The 16,045-nt window shown below is 39.6% G+C and overlaps 1 protein-coding gene across 1 annotated transcript; it reads right to left on the reverse strand.

The window, feature by feature from the left end:
• Positions 1-239: 239 nt before the first annotated feature.
• LOC101398493 (flavin-containing monooxygenase 5-like) lies at positions 240-15,552 on the reverse strand. The gene is made up of 8 exons (XM_087418606.1): positions 15,418-15,552; positions 12,373-12,561; positions 11,789-11,951; positions 8,607-8,749; positions 7,589-7,788; positions 3,833-4,182; positions 2,281-2,353; positions 240-594 (listed from the first exon to the last, which is right to left on the reverse strand). The coding sequence occupies exons 1-8, from the start codon at positions 15,550-15,552 to the stop codon at positions 240-242; spliced, it is 1,608 nt and encodes a 535-aa protein (XP_087274732.1).
• Positions 15,553-16,045: the final 493 nt, after the last annotated feature.

Raw genomic sequence — 16,045 nt, forward strand, 5'->3', positions numbered from 1 at the left:
TATGTAAAGTAAATACACACTTCCAAAGCAGACTTTCATACAAACCACTTTATTTGAAATCTCTGTTGAATAAATCTCTAATTTTGCCAAAATATTCATGCAGGAGAAATTTGGAAATTATTAGATAATTCACTGCATTAGTCTAGTTTGAATTGAGGGATAAACACTTGCACATGGCCCAGTCTCTTAATTGGTGTGTGTCACTGTTAGCCTATAATATAGTAATGATCATAGAAGGATTATCCTTTTACAATGACCAAAGTGAGAGCAAAGAGGAAGAGAACTGCATAGACACATTTAAGCCAAAATGGCACCGAGTATAGAGGCTGGTTATAGGTGAGGACACGAGTCCTCAGGGGCTTGATGATACGCTGTCTCTGGGTCAAGATGGCTCCCCGGGCCCCAGCCCACTTCCCTGGACCCTGTAGGCGGTACTGGTAAGGTGTGCATGGTCCAAAGAAAACTTCCATAAACAGCTTTGGATCCCACAGGAAGAGTGAGAATAGGTGGGGTTTCACTCCTATTTCAGAGGCAATTTCATCCATGTATTCCACATACTTCACTCTGAGCTTATTATGAGGATTACTCAGCAATCTGAAGCCAGAAAGAAAAAAAATCAGAAACAAGTCAGATGACAACCTCCGTGCCTCCATGCACAATTTCCTCTAAAACACTGGTAGACCTTATATAAGGGGATAATCTATGGGGAAAAGAACTAATAGCTATTAATGATCTCTCCAAAAAGTGAGAGATAAAATGAGTTTTCTTGTTTTCAATGATCATGGTCTCAGCGGTTACTTTTTTTTTTTTTTTTTCAGTTTTTTATTTTATTTTTTCATTTTATTGTGTGAGGAAGTCAGCCCTGAACTAACATCCATGCTAATCCTCCTCTTTTTGCTGAAGAAGACTGGCTCTGAGCTAGCATCTATTGCCAATCTTCCTCCTTTTTTTCCCCAAAGCTGCAGTAGATAGTTGTCTGTCATAGTTGCACAGCCTTCTAGTTGCTGTATGTGGGATGCGGCCTCAGCATGGCCGGAGAAGTGGTGCGTCAATGAGTGCCCAGGATCCAAACCCGGGCCGCCAGTAGCGGAGCGCACCCACTTAACCGCTAAGCCACTGGCCGGTCTCTCAGTGGTTTCTAATGAAATATTCTTTCAGTGTATTTTCCCCCTCAAATCCTTCCAAGGGTCTCAGATAATAATAGGTGAGTTTCAGAAGATTTTTGGGTTTTTTTTTTTTTTTTTTGTGGTGTGAGGAGATCAGCCCTGTGCTAACATCCGCCAATCCTCCTCATTTTTGCTGAGGAAGACTGGCCCTGGGCTAACATCCGTGCCCATCTTCTTCCACTTTATATGGGATGCTGCCACAGCATGGCTTGCCAAGCAGTGAGTCAGCACACCCGGGATCTGAACCGGAGAACCCCGGGCATCCACAGTGGAGCACGCAAATTAACTGCTTGCACCATGGGGCTGACCCCGATTTTTTGTTATTAATGATATTCTTTTCCTAAATCCTGTACTTTGGCCCTGCATTTGATTCTCCCTCAGGATGTAATCTCATTTGGTAAATCAGTGGTGAGAAATATGATATATGAATTGCACACGCCAGTTATTTAAGTATGTGTGACATTAATTTGATTGTAAGTATTACTGAAATGAAATTCCTGGCACACCGGCTAAAACCAAAGTTACTGGATAACTGATTCTTAGGACGAAGGCTGTTGATCTTAGAGAACATGCTGTGACGTTCACATTGTAGATTGTCAACAGATGTTTGTTGAATAGAAGTAAATTACATTCCCAACCACAATGGTTGCGAATAATTTCTCTTTAAGAAGATTTGGCACAAATTACAAGTTTCTGACCTCAAGTTAGAATTTTAATCGACTTCTGTATGATTTGCCAACTTATTTCTCACGTTGATGTCTCTTTCCCACTCCTTAAAAGAGTGCAACAATTCTTCATTCCATTTTACATTTTCACATGCTTTACATACCTAAGGCTATGATACGACTAAATTTATAGTTGTATGCTATACCTAGTGTTCCATGAGCTTTAAACAAAATTCTGAAGTTACCATGTTGGAGCATTCTGCATCCATTCCATCCCATAAACATTGCATACATGATATTATGCTTGGTTAAGAGGAAATGAAAAAGTGGATAATTTGAGATCGCCTCTAGCCAAAACGATTCAGATTCTAGGATGAGAAAAATATAGAGCAGCAGCAGCTCCTCTTAAACACTTTCAACTGACTTTCACCAAAAAGCAAGTTTCTTACTCTTTGTCCAACTTTTTTTCCTTCTTCTTTACATCAGCCATCATGACACTCATCGAAGGTAGTTCGTTCAATCCTAGGAAACAAATTCTGAATGTGAACATGGTTTTCTTATCGAGAAGATGTGGTTTCAGGAAGAAATGGACACCCTGAGAGTCAGTTGGGTAGAAAACATCATGAGTGAGGCAGCACAAGAGTCGGGGAGACGGATCCAGAAGTTGCTCTGGAACGCCCCGCACCTCCATCAGGCGCACATGCCTTACAGTGCACAGACATATCCTTTAATGAGATCACGTCTTGATTAGCAAACCTCACAGCCCACAAAGACAGATGGAATGAAGGCAGTCACATTCAACTGACAAACCACAAAGTAGTGCGTGTGTAGTCCCATCACCAGAGTGTTCACCTGGCTCTCCTTTAAACAGTAAGTTAAATTTACTCATTTATGTTATGACTTGGTTTACAAGTGTATATTGTAGCTACTAGTGGTGACTCAATGTCTCCTGATTGTTTTCATTGAGCAGAGATTTGTTCTTAATTTTCCATCTTAACTCATGGAAGGCACCTTCCTACAATTCTCCTTCATTTCTTTGATGGGTGACACCCTGTATTTTGAGAAACACAGAATGTTCCAGGAAAATAGGGGAAAATTTTTAAAGGAGAAGCAAACAAATGAGCAGAATTATTACAAAGTGATTGGCCTCATTTCCTAAAGGTAGGTTTTGAATCTATCTTCATGAATTCATTCTCAATCTTAGAATTAATGATACAATAGACAATAATAATAAAGAATTACAATAACAGTGGCTAATCTTCATTCATTCAGTCAATAGTTATTGAAGGCCTACAAAAGTCAAGGTGCTTAATTGTTAATTCTTACCACCCTGCAAAGTACGTGTAAGTTTTCCCATTTATATAAGTGAGGAAATTGTGGTCGTCAAGTAACATATCAACATCATGCAGTCAGTACATGGAGGAGCTGGGTTTTAATCCCAGGATTATTTGATTACAAAGCTCTGGCTCTTTTAATTGTGCTGTGATACTATTCAGTTACTCTGTGACTCTCACATAATTCTTATAACTCACATAATTCACAGTTTGTAGTTTTGTGGCTTTGCTTGTCCTCTTTATATCTTGAACCTGAGAGACAGGCTAAAAATGCTCCCTTCAATTTAGGCTCATTCCAGAACGATCCTTGCAACATCAGAAAGAAAGATAACTTATTTTCCATCTATACTTTAGATTGAGATCTTTCCTCTACTGCCCTCACTTCCTATACTATACACCTCCATGAAGTATTCTAAAGAATTATTTGCCAATAAATTGTCATTTGATGAAAGCTTAAGGTGGTAGTTTTTTAATCTCCATTTTTATACAAGAATCTTAAAGATTAAATAGCTATCAAACACTGAAGTAACAAATCAGGTGGCAGAATTTCAAATACTGTACAGGTTAGCTTCAAATATGTTTTATAGCAGAAGACCTTTGCAATGCCTCTGAAATCACACTACCTGGATGGCCATCTTTTCTAAATGTGCATAAAGTCAACACATACCCCTGAAGACACGAACAGCCCATCGGCTCTGGAGTTCTGATGTGGGAATGGTGGCTCCCAGTGGTTGGAGGATGCCAATGAAAGCTAGTGTTGGTTTCTCTAGCTGAGGAGGGAAGACAAATTTAAACATGGAGCACTGGCTGTCCAGAACTGCTGAATCATTTTCCAAAAAGGGGAAAGAGAAAGTATATCCTGTGGCGAAGACAACAACATCAAGGTCCTCTTCTGTGCCATCTTCAAAGATGGCCGATGTCTCCGTGAACTCTCTAACATTTGGTTTTATCAGAACTCTTCCAGAAATTAGGCGGTTGGGTAGATCATCACCGAAAGTAACTTGATGGCTTAGAAAGCTGAAGAATAAAAATTGAAATTCAGGAAAATTAATATAAATCTTTTCGGAGAGGAATTGAGCTAAGAAAATACTTAAAATACTTTTTAGTTGAGCCAGAAAAATGAAAGACCTACATTTTTGTTTTGTAAAAGATTTCTTTTCCTCATAACCTTTTCCGAATTATTTACTAAATAAACATTCTGTATTTATCAGAATGCCAATAATATTTATTTAATGCTTACTATATGCAAAGAGAAGATTTTGAAATGTGGTATATAAGTTTATGCCAGTGACATATTGATATCTAACTTTTTAAAAATAATTTTATGGGGAGAGGTTTTTAAAAGAAATTGACAAAGTGTTCATATTGGAACAGGAAAATCAGATTATACCTGATTTGCATTTTATTTTGAGAACCTACCTACCATTTTTATAAATTTTGTAAACATTATTTGATTTTAACACTGTTAGTAGCCTGCTTTTTTCCACCCTTGACTTCCTACAATTTCTCCTATACTTAGCAGCCTGAATGATCCTTTTAAAATGTAAAATTATTCCCCAATGGGTTTCTATTTCCACCAAAATAAAATTCAAGGTTATTACTATGCTCTAGTCCTAAAAATCCGTATGATCTGGCCCCTGCCATAATATATCAGAACCCTGCTTGATCATAGTAGGAACTCAAAAATATTCATTAAATTTATCTAAGCTGTACAGATAGTCAATTTTATGTGTTTCCGATGTATATCTCACAACAGATAGGCAGATAGGGATTGCATTTTAACAACATAAAAAAAGAAAGAGAAAATACATAACTACCCCAAGATCTTATGGCAGGTAAATACCAGAAATTTATTAAGACTGGGCTGGTGATGGCAGATCCAGTGTTTTTTCTGTGTATAGGTAGATACGTACATATACATATATATATATAACTAAAATATCTTTTTTTATCAATGAAGGCAAAATAAATTTATCATCCACGATTTTAATAAAATATTTTAACTAAAATATATTTATATTCTTTATACTTGGGTGAATATATATTCAACTAAAGAGAAAATAGTTTTCTTTATCTTTCCTAACATTTTAAGCAAAGCTTTATTCTATTAACACCATGTTTGTATTAATCGTATGATGTTTATGTTTATATTTGTCCCATAGTTTACGCTTCCACTTCATGGGTGTTGCCTACTAGTTTTTATTCAGGTATTCAGTGAAGTCCAGTCATCCTCCTCACACCCATGATATCTGCACATTTCTACTATGTCTTCAAGTGGCAGACCTTCAGTCCACCTTCATCATTTTCACTGTCTTTCTCAGAATTTTCTGGTTCCATTATGTATTACTTGAGGTTCAACGTCCAAAATAGACCACTCACATTTCAGATGCAGACAAATCATGTTTTCATAGAAAAGTTGGGTAATCTTCCTGTACTTATTTCCAGCAGACATCCTATTGAGTCTTAGCACTTTTGAGTTTTGGGGCATGGGAGTTGATAGATTCATTCTTTTAATTCACATACTTACTACCCATGTAAAAAGGAGCACACAGAAGGGCTCAGATAATATTTGTTGGCTTACTACTCTCAACACTGTTGACCATTCCCTTCCTGAAATTTTCTCCTTCCTATTTCCCTGTCCTCGTTACAAATTCTCCTACTTCTCTGCCTATACTTTCTTTCTCAGTGTTTCTAATGGCTACTCTTCTTCAGCTTTTCCTTTAACATTTGGGATCCCTTAGCTTCTGATCTAGACCTTCTTTTTTTCCCCCTAGATCATTGTTTCTTAAGCCAGCATGGGATGGGGAGCGAGTTCATGCAGGCATGTGTGTGTGCGTGCAAGGGAGAATACCAGAAGTGTCTGTTCAAACTTCACCAGTCTCCCTCCTCCCAATTCTGACAGTCACACCCTCCACCACCGAGACTCTGATATACCTCGCCAGGGCTGATGATTCCAAGTCTAACCTCTACTTTGAGTTTCAGAATCATCTATCCCAATGCCTGTCGTGTATCTCTGTTGGCATACCTCACAAGTATCCCAAATACAGATTTCTAAAGTTTAAATCATCAACCAGCCTCCCCATACCTTCCAAAGTTGCTTTGCTTCTGAATTCCTTAGCTTTATAGGATGGTACACTCTCTACTCAGTCATTCAAGCTAGAAACTGGATGTCAGTGTATAATTATGTTTTTTATTTTCTGTATTTTTTGATGTTTCGACATCTTAAAAAGCTTGCTGGCTGGGGAGAGGCTGCCCCTCTCAGGGCTAGCCAATTCTTAGAGATAGCAAAGGGCTCTGCCAGGAGCAAACCAGCCAATCCCAGTCCATTGCCCCAACCAACTCCTTATCTAATTCTCACACACCAAGCCAGTATTTCCCCTGCCCTGAATCATCCCAGGCCAGGAACCAGGCAACTAGAGGCCACTCCACTAGGCCAAGCCAACCAAAATTATTCCAACTAGCCAATTCTAAACTGTTTACCCTGCCCTGCCTTTACCATGGAAACCCCACTAAAGGCTCTGGCCTCAGCTTTTTCCCTTGCCCCTCTTCTCTTTGACCAAACATGGTGCTCCTATGTGGCCCTGCATGGTCTGGCATGTCCCCTTCTCTCAGGAAATGTAAGTAATAAATTCTTCTTTCAATGGCATTACCTCTCCATGTCACCACTTACTCACCTCCATAAATTAAAATCCTATGACTATAATTTTAACACAGTCAGAAAACTAATTGTATAATAAAACAATGCAAATTCTTGAACGTTGACTATGTGCTGGCTACTAGTATAGGCTATACATGTAGTATTTTCCTCTTTAATGCTCACAACATTCCTCTGAGTTGGTGCTAATGTTATCCCTATTTTATATGTAAGGAAGGTGGGGGACAAACAGTTAAGTAAATCTGACAGCATCACACACTAGTAAGTGATGAAGCCAGGATTCAAACCTCAGCTGTCTGGATCCAGAGTTCTAGTCAAGGCAAAGAAAGCATGTGTTGCATCTCAAAGGACTCCTCTCTCCCTGAAGTGCCCCATCTTATTGCTGGAATCTTACCAGATTCCTGATTCATTCTTTTAGCCTGGACAAATGGAGTTGATTTTTATGATATACTATACCACCCGCTGCTTGTCCACCATCTGAAACTCTCCATCTAAAGAAGAGGTGAAGAGTAGCCTGAAAACATGAAGGGTGGGGACAGATGAAGCCGCCACCATCTCCTGAAATTCAATCACTTCCTCTAAGTGAGTGAGTACAATGGTGCAAAGAAACATGAGAAAGGAAATGATGATTAACATTCTCCTAAGATAGCTGAAGTCTATTTTCAAGGTAGTAAAACATGAACTGTAAACCACCCCTATGCTCCAAGGCTGACCTGCTGACTCCAAAAGGCAGAGGCAAAATTATTTTTTTTAAATCCTGGAACGTACCTGTGTTGAGGTAGCAAACCATAAATGTCATGGTTAAATCGAGCGTTTAATCTATTCTCTCCCAATCTGTTGATTAAGAATGTAGGGTAAAATTTGTTGAGGACAGTGCTAAAACGAGTGGAGAGAACAGTGTCCATAGGCATCCCATAATCCCAGACTCGGCTCCAAATCCATGCACCCCGCCTTGTGCTGAGAAACACCTAGGAGAGAATGCAAATAAATGAAAAAGACATGCCTCATGATATAACAGTTTCCTTTCACAGCATCCTTTTCTCAGTTCTTCAGATAGCTCTCACTTGACTTATGAGGAGAAATGGATAAGAACCCTCTTACCTTTTTAGCATAAAGAGTTCCTCTGCTCTCAAAGACAGGTAGACAGATACAGTCACACACTCAGACATCCAACTTGTTGCTTATAGCTCCAGAGATCTCCCCAAGCCTTCCTCTGGATTTCACTCACTATCCCTTTTGAGTCTTCTCCAAAGTAGTGTTTGATGCCTGCAATCTCTTAAATTCCAAATTTTGGAAAAACACAATGATGCAAGAAACTAGAGCTCAACAAATTGACGCATAAGATTCCGTCCATCTGCTAATTACAGTATTACAATATCCAGAACACTTAGTTAATCTGTATCTCTAGAAATCTAAATATAGAAGGAATCAGAGTCGGGAGATAGAGTAAAGCGTCATGTTAATGAAAAATGAAGGGATTCAATAAATGGTTTTCTGGTATGTTCATTTCTTTAATTCTTGGCTGAGCTAATGAAGCCTCCACAGTCTGGTAAAAATAAACAATATGGCAGCCACTACAATTTGAAATATTTATTTTTATTCCATTCTCAATTTTTTTTGGAATGGATTACCAAGATGTCTCCTGAGAAAACTGGTGTGAAGAGGTAATTACAGTCAGGATTGAGGCCGTGTGTGGATGCACACTACACACATTTCATGCAATTCTCACATCTCAGAGGGCAGTGGGCAGCTTGCGCTTCAGGAAAGAGAATTTTAGAAACCAAACCTGTGCAGCTACATGACTGAGCTCGATCGCCAAATCAACTCCAGAATTTCCAAGGCCGACCACAGCGATCTTCTTCCCCCTGAATTTCTCTGGGCTCTTGTATTCCCTACTGTGGATGTATTGACCTTTGAACCTCTTGATTCCTGTGGGCAAGAACAGAATTGCTCAAGCCTTGGCCATTACTTTATTTTATTTTGTTAACTGCTGGCATCTTCTAAAGCTTATTACTGAACTCAAAGGCCTATTTTAAATCCTATTTAAACCTCTCATCTGCTGGCCTGCTGATGCTGGTCTGTGGACTACGCCTGTCTAACACCATCAGACAGAATGAATCCTCCTAAAGTTTGGTTCTGGACCATAAATTCTATGGTCAAACAAATTCCTAAGGTTTCTGAGAAACTCCGGTATCTCATTTCTTCCTCCTTTTTACTTATGTATACCCTGGCAAGCCTTCAAAGAGGAGCTTGGCTCCTATTTAAGTCATACACCTTCCTTGTCTGTCATCCTTGTTGTTTACAACCACTGTTGTGGACCCAATTCCCTGCCTTGCTTTCCCAACTCAAGCTGCATCTCTGTCTACCTTGTTTCCATCTCTTCCTGGGCCCAGTACACCCTTCCTGCTGTGCATTATTCACTCTGCTTTCCTACTGGGGACAAATGCTCCAACATCTCCCACGGGATCTGAAGCTGAGATGATGTAGCAACTTCTTATTTTTGCCTAAAAATTTGCTCTGACTTAAACAGAATCCTCCTATGGCAAAGCCATTAAAGCCAGTTTATTTTACAGGATTTTATCTTTTAAACCACGTAGGGTTTATATATAGCACATATAGCTTTGTTTCCTCCTCCTCCGACGCTGGACAGCTCTACTCAGTCCTGATTCTAGTTCAGTCTTTGCCCTGTTCTTTTTTCTCTACAGAATCTGCTCCAAAACTTCAGCTTTCTCCTCCCGGATGCTGTTCTTCGATCCTCACCTAGTGAACTCCCGGCATGGATCTAATTGTTTCCAAACACCATCCTGGCCAAATTCAATTGTCCATCAAATTTCTGACTGCAGCTATTTCAATTATGCCCCCTCCTCTGGACCCCACTGCAATCCCTCTCACTCCCTGAAGATAACCTTTCTTCTCATTTTTATGAAACAGCAAAGATTTGAGGTGAGTTCCTCAACACCTAAAAGTTACTGTGTTTTCATCCATCCTTCCTCTGTCTCCTTCCTCCAGGAGAAAATGTTTCTCTTCTATTCCAGAATGAACCTTTGCCCTGTGGGTCAGTATGAGAGAAGAATTTGAGGTGAAACACACTTAGGCATGAATCTCAGTTCTTTTCCTATTAGTGGCATTTGTAATGTGTAAGATGGAAATCGTTTAACCTAGCTCATAGGAATGATATAAGGATCCCTTAAAATTACTTAAATTCTTACTTAATCCCTTGAAAGTACTTCCTATGACATAGTAAGTACTTGAAAAATAAGATAAATGGTCTTCTTTGAATGTGTTCAATCCCCCCATCCTCTCCCATTTTCAACAAACATCACGACCTTGTCACCTTGTGGCCTCCTCAATCTTTCTCCCTCATACAGGCAGAATCACCTCTTCCTGCAGCCTTCCCTATCCCAGGAAATGGCAACTTTATTGCTCGGGCTGACAACATGAGGGTTATCCTTGACGTCTCTCTTTTTATCACGTCTCACTTCTGGTCTATCAGCAAATTCTGTCATCTCCTTGTTCAAACTATATTCAGGATCCAAGCACCTCTTTATATCTCTACTGCCACCATCCTGATCCAAACCACCATGATTTCTCACCTGAGTTAGTGCAAAAGCCTCCCCTCTACGGTCTCCCTGCTTCCACATTTCTCACCTCCTTCCCCAACTATTCTCAACACAGCAGCTAAAGTGATTGGAGCATGCCACTCCTCTGCTCACAATCTCCCAACAGCTCCCATTTCACTCAAAGTCAAAGCCAGAGTCCAAACAATGGCCTTTGAGGCCCTTCTTGATCTGACCCACCAATCACTCTCTGACATCATCTCCTTCCTACTCTTTCTTCTACTCCTCCCACACTACACCTATCAGTCACACTTCAACCTCAGGGCCTTTGCACTTGCCCTTCCTTCTGCACAGTGTGCTTTCCCCAATATCTGCATCACTTCCTCAACTTCTTTTGGTCTTTGTTCAAATGTCCCTTTCTCACTGAAGCCTTACCTGGCCACCTTATCTAATATTGTATCACAACACTCTATCCCTAAAATACCTCCCCCTTCCCTGTTAAATGTTTCTCTTCACAGTTATCACCTGCCACACATTTGTCCCATTTGTGTCTGTCTCCATATACTGTCATGCACACTCCTTGGAAATGGAGGTTTTACCTGTTTTGTTCTCTGCTGAGCTTCTGGCATATAGTTGGTGCTCCATAAGTATTTCTTGAACAAATGTTGAACAAATAAATCCAGGAATACTTAAATCTCTAATGAACTAACTGACTAAATAATAGACCTCTCTTGACCAATTTTAACCTTCTCTGCCTTCTCATACACTGGAAAACAGACAGTCACAGCAATGAAAGTGGGAGGAGTCCAGCATCTCCTAAGAACCTTGAAGGAGTCTCAGGTTCAACCTTCTTTGAGAAGATTGAGTATACATCCTGCTTCTAGAGATAAACAGGGAGATCCTGTGCAGGTAAATTATTCCTGCACGGTTCCCTATACGCAGGGTGCTTAAGCTTCCAAATAGTAAACAATAGCATTGCGGTCTCTTCCAAGATGTGTAGTGACACTAGCACATAGCTATTTATATTATCATGCTATACATACACATTCGGCACAAAGTTAAATCGTAATATATTTTCTGTAGCTTTGATCTTAATTTACTCCAAACTATTACCAGCACAAAACAATTCTCACATTTTGCCTTCCAACTGTGGCAAACGTAGCACTTTTCTCTTGAAACATCCCAGAACTGGTGGGGATACGATATTAGTAATTTTTATTCCCAATTTTATAGCATTATGTAATATTTGAATGAAACTTGAAAGAGCATGCATTACTCTATAATCAGAAAAAAATAATATTTATTTAACAAATAAAATGACTTTCAGAGTTATAAACTTTCTTCAAAAATAACAACTGCAAGAATGATAAAACCCCACAACAACTGTGCCTTTGCATTCAGTATGACATACCTGGAAAGTTATGAAGTGGCAAGAAGGGATCTGTACAAAGGCCACTACACACCATAACGCCATCAAAGACATAGCATTTCTGCTTCCCTTCAGCCTCGACCACAACGTCCCACTGTCCTGTGCAAGAGAAGTTGGAGCGCTTCCTCACACTGCACACCTTCGACTGGGAATGAGACAAACGCAGACTTGTGACCACTCTTCCTGGTTGCCCTCCTGTCCAAGAACTCAGTGAATAAGGTTGGGTATAGCTACTCTCCTCTGAGGTTTTGTGAAAGAGTTCCTTTATTACTAGTTTCCCTACCAGGCTCTTTTATGTAGAGACATAGCCCCGTTTGTTCCCAACTGTGGTCCTGAATGTGGTTAGTGGTGAGCCAACAGCAGGTGCACAGTCTGGCATTTCAGCCAATCCACCATCCTTTTTTCCTGAAGGAGGTGAGGAGAGGAGTTCTTGCTGACTTCACTGGAGATGTATGCAAAGCTAACCTTTAAGACCGAATGGATGTCTCTCTGCACTTTGCCCTGGCCCAGCTCTCGACTCTACTTAGAGGGTTCTGCATGTGCTAAGCGTTTTCTGTCCCACTTACCAGAAAGTGGATGTGCTTCATAAGGCCAAAGTGTTGGACGTACATCCTGAGGTACTCCATGATTTTGGAATTGGGCAAGTAGTTGGGAAAATGATCAGGGGAAGGATAATCACTGTAGGCTGTCATCTCCTTTGAACTGTTGCTGATGACAGATTTATAGATACTTGGCCTGTCAGTCTTAGCCTTCTCCTACAGAGGAAAAAAGGACACCCACTGTCTTTTAGAATACAAGAGTAACAATTAAAAAATAAAAACCTTTATTTGTCAAGTTATAAGGCTCCTGGAATAAAATTTTCAAAGAAACTAAAGGAGCTTTTCTATTACCTTCACTAAGAGATGAGATATCTTGTGGTAAATAGTTTAAAAGAGCAAATAATTTTGTTGGGGAACAAACAGAAGAACATGAAAAGAAGATGGAAAGAACATGAAAGGACATGAAAACAAAAATGTATGTAGTTCACCAGAGAGTGAAAATGAGCAGAAGAAGTTGGGGCTGCCTCTCTGCCCACAGAGCTTGGTGGGTTCAGAGTACTAGACTGAGAGGTGACTGGAGAATCCTGGGTGGAGGATATCCAAGAAGTCCGCGCTGTTGTAGTGACTGACAGAAAAGCAGAAAGAGTGTAATTACATTAGATTTTCCCTTTTCCCTTCTTTTTTTCCTGGCATTCTTTTCTAATTACAAAAACAGCACATGTTTGTTACTATGTAATAGAAAATTACAGAGAAGAATATCACTCATGATGATCACTTTAAGAGTTTTATGTATATCCTTCCAGTCTTAGTCTCTCAGTCTTTCAGTATCTATTTCTCTCTATGTTATCTACTTATCTATACACATACAGATAGGCATATAGTATTTTAGCACTTTATAGTACTTTATAGTTTATAAAGAGTTTTTTGGGGCTGGCCCGTTGGCCAGCTAAGTGCGTGTGCTCTGCTTTGGCAGCCCAGGGTTCACGGGTTCAGATCCCGGGCACGCACTGACGCACCACTTGTCAAGCCATACTGTGGCGGCGTCCCATATAAAATAGAGGAAGATGGGCACAGATGTTAGCCCAGGGCCAATCTTCCTCAGCAAAAAGAGGAGGATTGGCATCGGATGTTAGTTCAGGGCCAATCTTCCTCACAAAAAAAGAAAAAAAAATAGTTTTTCATATACATTACCTAATTCAGTCCTGTGAAGCGCATTATTATGCTCATTTTTCAGGTTATAATAGCAGCCAATATTACATACAATATCTGTTATGTGTATTAGCAGCCATTCCTGATTTTTTTTAAAGCTAGATACTCAACTATTTTAAGGTTAAGAAAAAAGCACACCACCACTGAAGATATGTTGTTTTCTCCTAGAAGAATCTATTGGAATCCTAAAATATAATCATTTTAATATACATACACATAAAACACAATTTGGAGAGTTTTAATATTTTTTCTGTATCTTATGTCTAATATTGGTGAATAAAGGATAAGAATTCATGCATTATGAATATTCTTGAAGCCGGGAAATATGGAGCTTAATTCCTGCTAAAGAATGTCAACTTTAAGAACAGATCAAAGTATATATTTTCTTATTCAAAAATGAAGAGCATTTTTATTAATAAGGTCCAATGTATTGAAACACTCATACACAAAAATACCCCTCCTAATAAGGATAATCTCTGCAAATATGATCAGCATTTTTTGTAAGTGAAAGCGTAAAATATGGGCATCACTAGTGAAATCAGATGACATGATGTGGGATTTTGTGGGATTTTGATGTGGTCCTTGAGATATATCATTGTATGTCTTGGACAAGGAGTCTGAAATCAAATCATTTCTCTAAATCTATTTCTTTACCTGTAAATAAGTGCTTGCCTACATCACAGCATTGTTGTGGAGACCAAGTAATGTATATAAAATGCTTTAAAAGCCCTACCCAGGAAATCACCAATTGCATGCAGTGTAATAGGAGTAACAGTGGATGTGTGCACAGGGTGCTGTGGACATCAGGCTGGAAGGCTGGAGAAGTTTTCCTGGAGACGTGTCTGTACCAGTCAGGGTCCAACTAGAAGCGTGGAAACTACTCTCGGCACTTGAAACGGGGCATGTAATGCAGGGAATTGGTCACACATGTAATGAAAGATCTGAAAAGCCAGTGAACTATTGGGGAGACATCCCAGAGATTAGCAAAAGCAGGCAGCCACCACCTCCTCTGGCTACATGTACGCGGTTAAGAGTTGGTATGCTTTCCCTTTCCTTCTTTTCCCCTCCATGGCAACATTGGTCCCGTGTGGTCCAGGGGTCTACGAATAAATTGGAGAAGGGCCACTTAATCACATCTGACTATGATGCAGGCCAGAAACTGTCACTGTGCTAAACTCTTGAGATTTCAGAGTTTGTCTGTGGGATAGATAGTCTTAGTTGCCCTGACTAACACGTGTATCCTATTGGGCTGAAGATAAAAATCTAAAGGTCATGTATTAGCACACATGTGGTAGCTGAAGCCAAGGGAGGATAAGGAGGTATCCTACGGAACTTGCAAAAAGGTAAAAGACCAGAAGACTGAGAATAGAGCTATCATCAGCCACATTTAGAGGCCAAGTGGAAAAGTATTGAGAAAGAAAAGAGAACAAAATCATAGAAGCTAGGGACGAGGGTTTTAAAAAGGAGTTGGTTTGTAACATTATTAGATCCCCTTGAGAAAGCAAGAAAATTCTGGACAGAAAGTCCATTCAATTTGACAACTTTGGTAACAGCAGTGAGAGCAGCTTTCAGAAAGTGCTGAGATTCCCATCATGTAGCAATGGTGGAGACATGAACAGAGAGCAAGCACACATTTCTCTTCCAAGGAGCTAGACTCTGAAAGGAAGAAGGACTGACTGAACGTCATCCTTGGGGGGAAGGAAAGATTGAGATTTAATGCATGGCTGTAGGTACTAATAAAAATTACAACTATTATGCTGGTAATTGAAGGATAAATTAGTGTTGTAATCCTTGCATTCTTATTTCCTAGATATGGAAAAAAAGTCATCACACATATAGAAGCATAAATCTATTCGAACTTACCTCATATCTCCACACTCCTCCAATGTCATCGCTTCCTTCAAAGCAGGTGGGCTCCAGTCCCTCCTCCAGACAGACCTTAATGGCACCTAAGCCACTGACACCAGCACCAATCACTGCAATTCTTTTTCCCGGCATTGCGTCTTGTCTCAGGAAACTTATTAGTATAAAATCATATTTTTATTGCCATGTAATTTTTTCCAATAATGTAAGATTAGTTTTTTTTCTAAAATTGCTAGTTAATGCGTTTAAGGAATATCCTAGTCAAAGCTGTTATGCCACTCAAAGGCTCTCCGAGGGACAGAAAATCCTACCTCACTTAGGCTTTCTCATTTTCAAGTACAAAGTAGATTGTTTTTAAAAATGATTTGACTTCTAAAATTTTCCTACTCATATGACTTCATTGTTACATTTTTTGGTAGCTTCCTTCTACCTAATACATTTATACACACACACACATACTCACGTACACACACTCACACACACCCTGAAAAATCTCTTCACACACAGATTTTGCCCAAACTGACTTTTAATTCCTTCCACTACTACTATCTGCTTGTTGGGATAGTCATGTTGGGCACTTTTCTACAGTTTACTTTTTTAAGCCAGAGAATCTCTACTTTTGCCCAGT

The sequence above is a fragment of the Ceratotherium simum genome, chromosome 2, assembly GCF_057802395.1.
Source record: "Ceratotherium simum simum isolate JZ-2026a chromosome 2, ASM5780239v1, whole genome shotgun sequence".
Taxonomy (NCBI): Eukaryota; Metazoa; Chordata; class Mammalia; order Perissodactyla; family Rhinocerotidae; genus Ceratotherium; species Ceratotherium simum.

Bases quoted from the DNA above. Each gene is read 5' to 3' on its own strand.
- LOC101398493 (XM_087418606.1), bottom strand. From the start codon at position 15,552: ATGCCGGGAAAAAGAATTGCAGTGATTGGTGCTGGTGTCAGTGGCTTA. The intron at 8,750-11,788 runs GTATGTCATACT...TCTTGCCCACAG, and splicing joins GCCACTTCATAACTTTCCAG to GAATCAAGAGGTTCAAAGGT. The intron at 2,354-3,832 runs GTATGTGTTGAC...TTTGTTTCCTAG, and splicing joins GGCTGTTCGTGTCTTCAGGG to GATTGAACGAACTACCTTCG.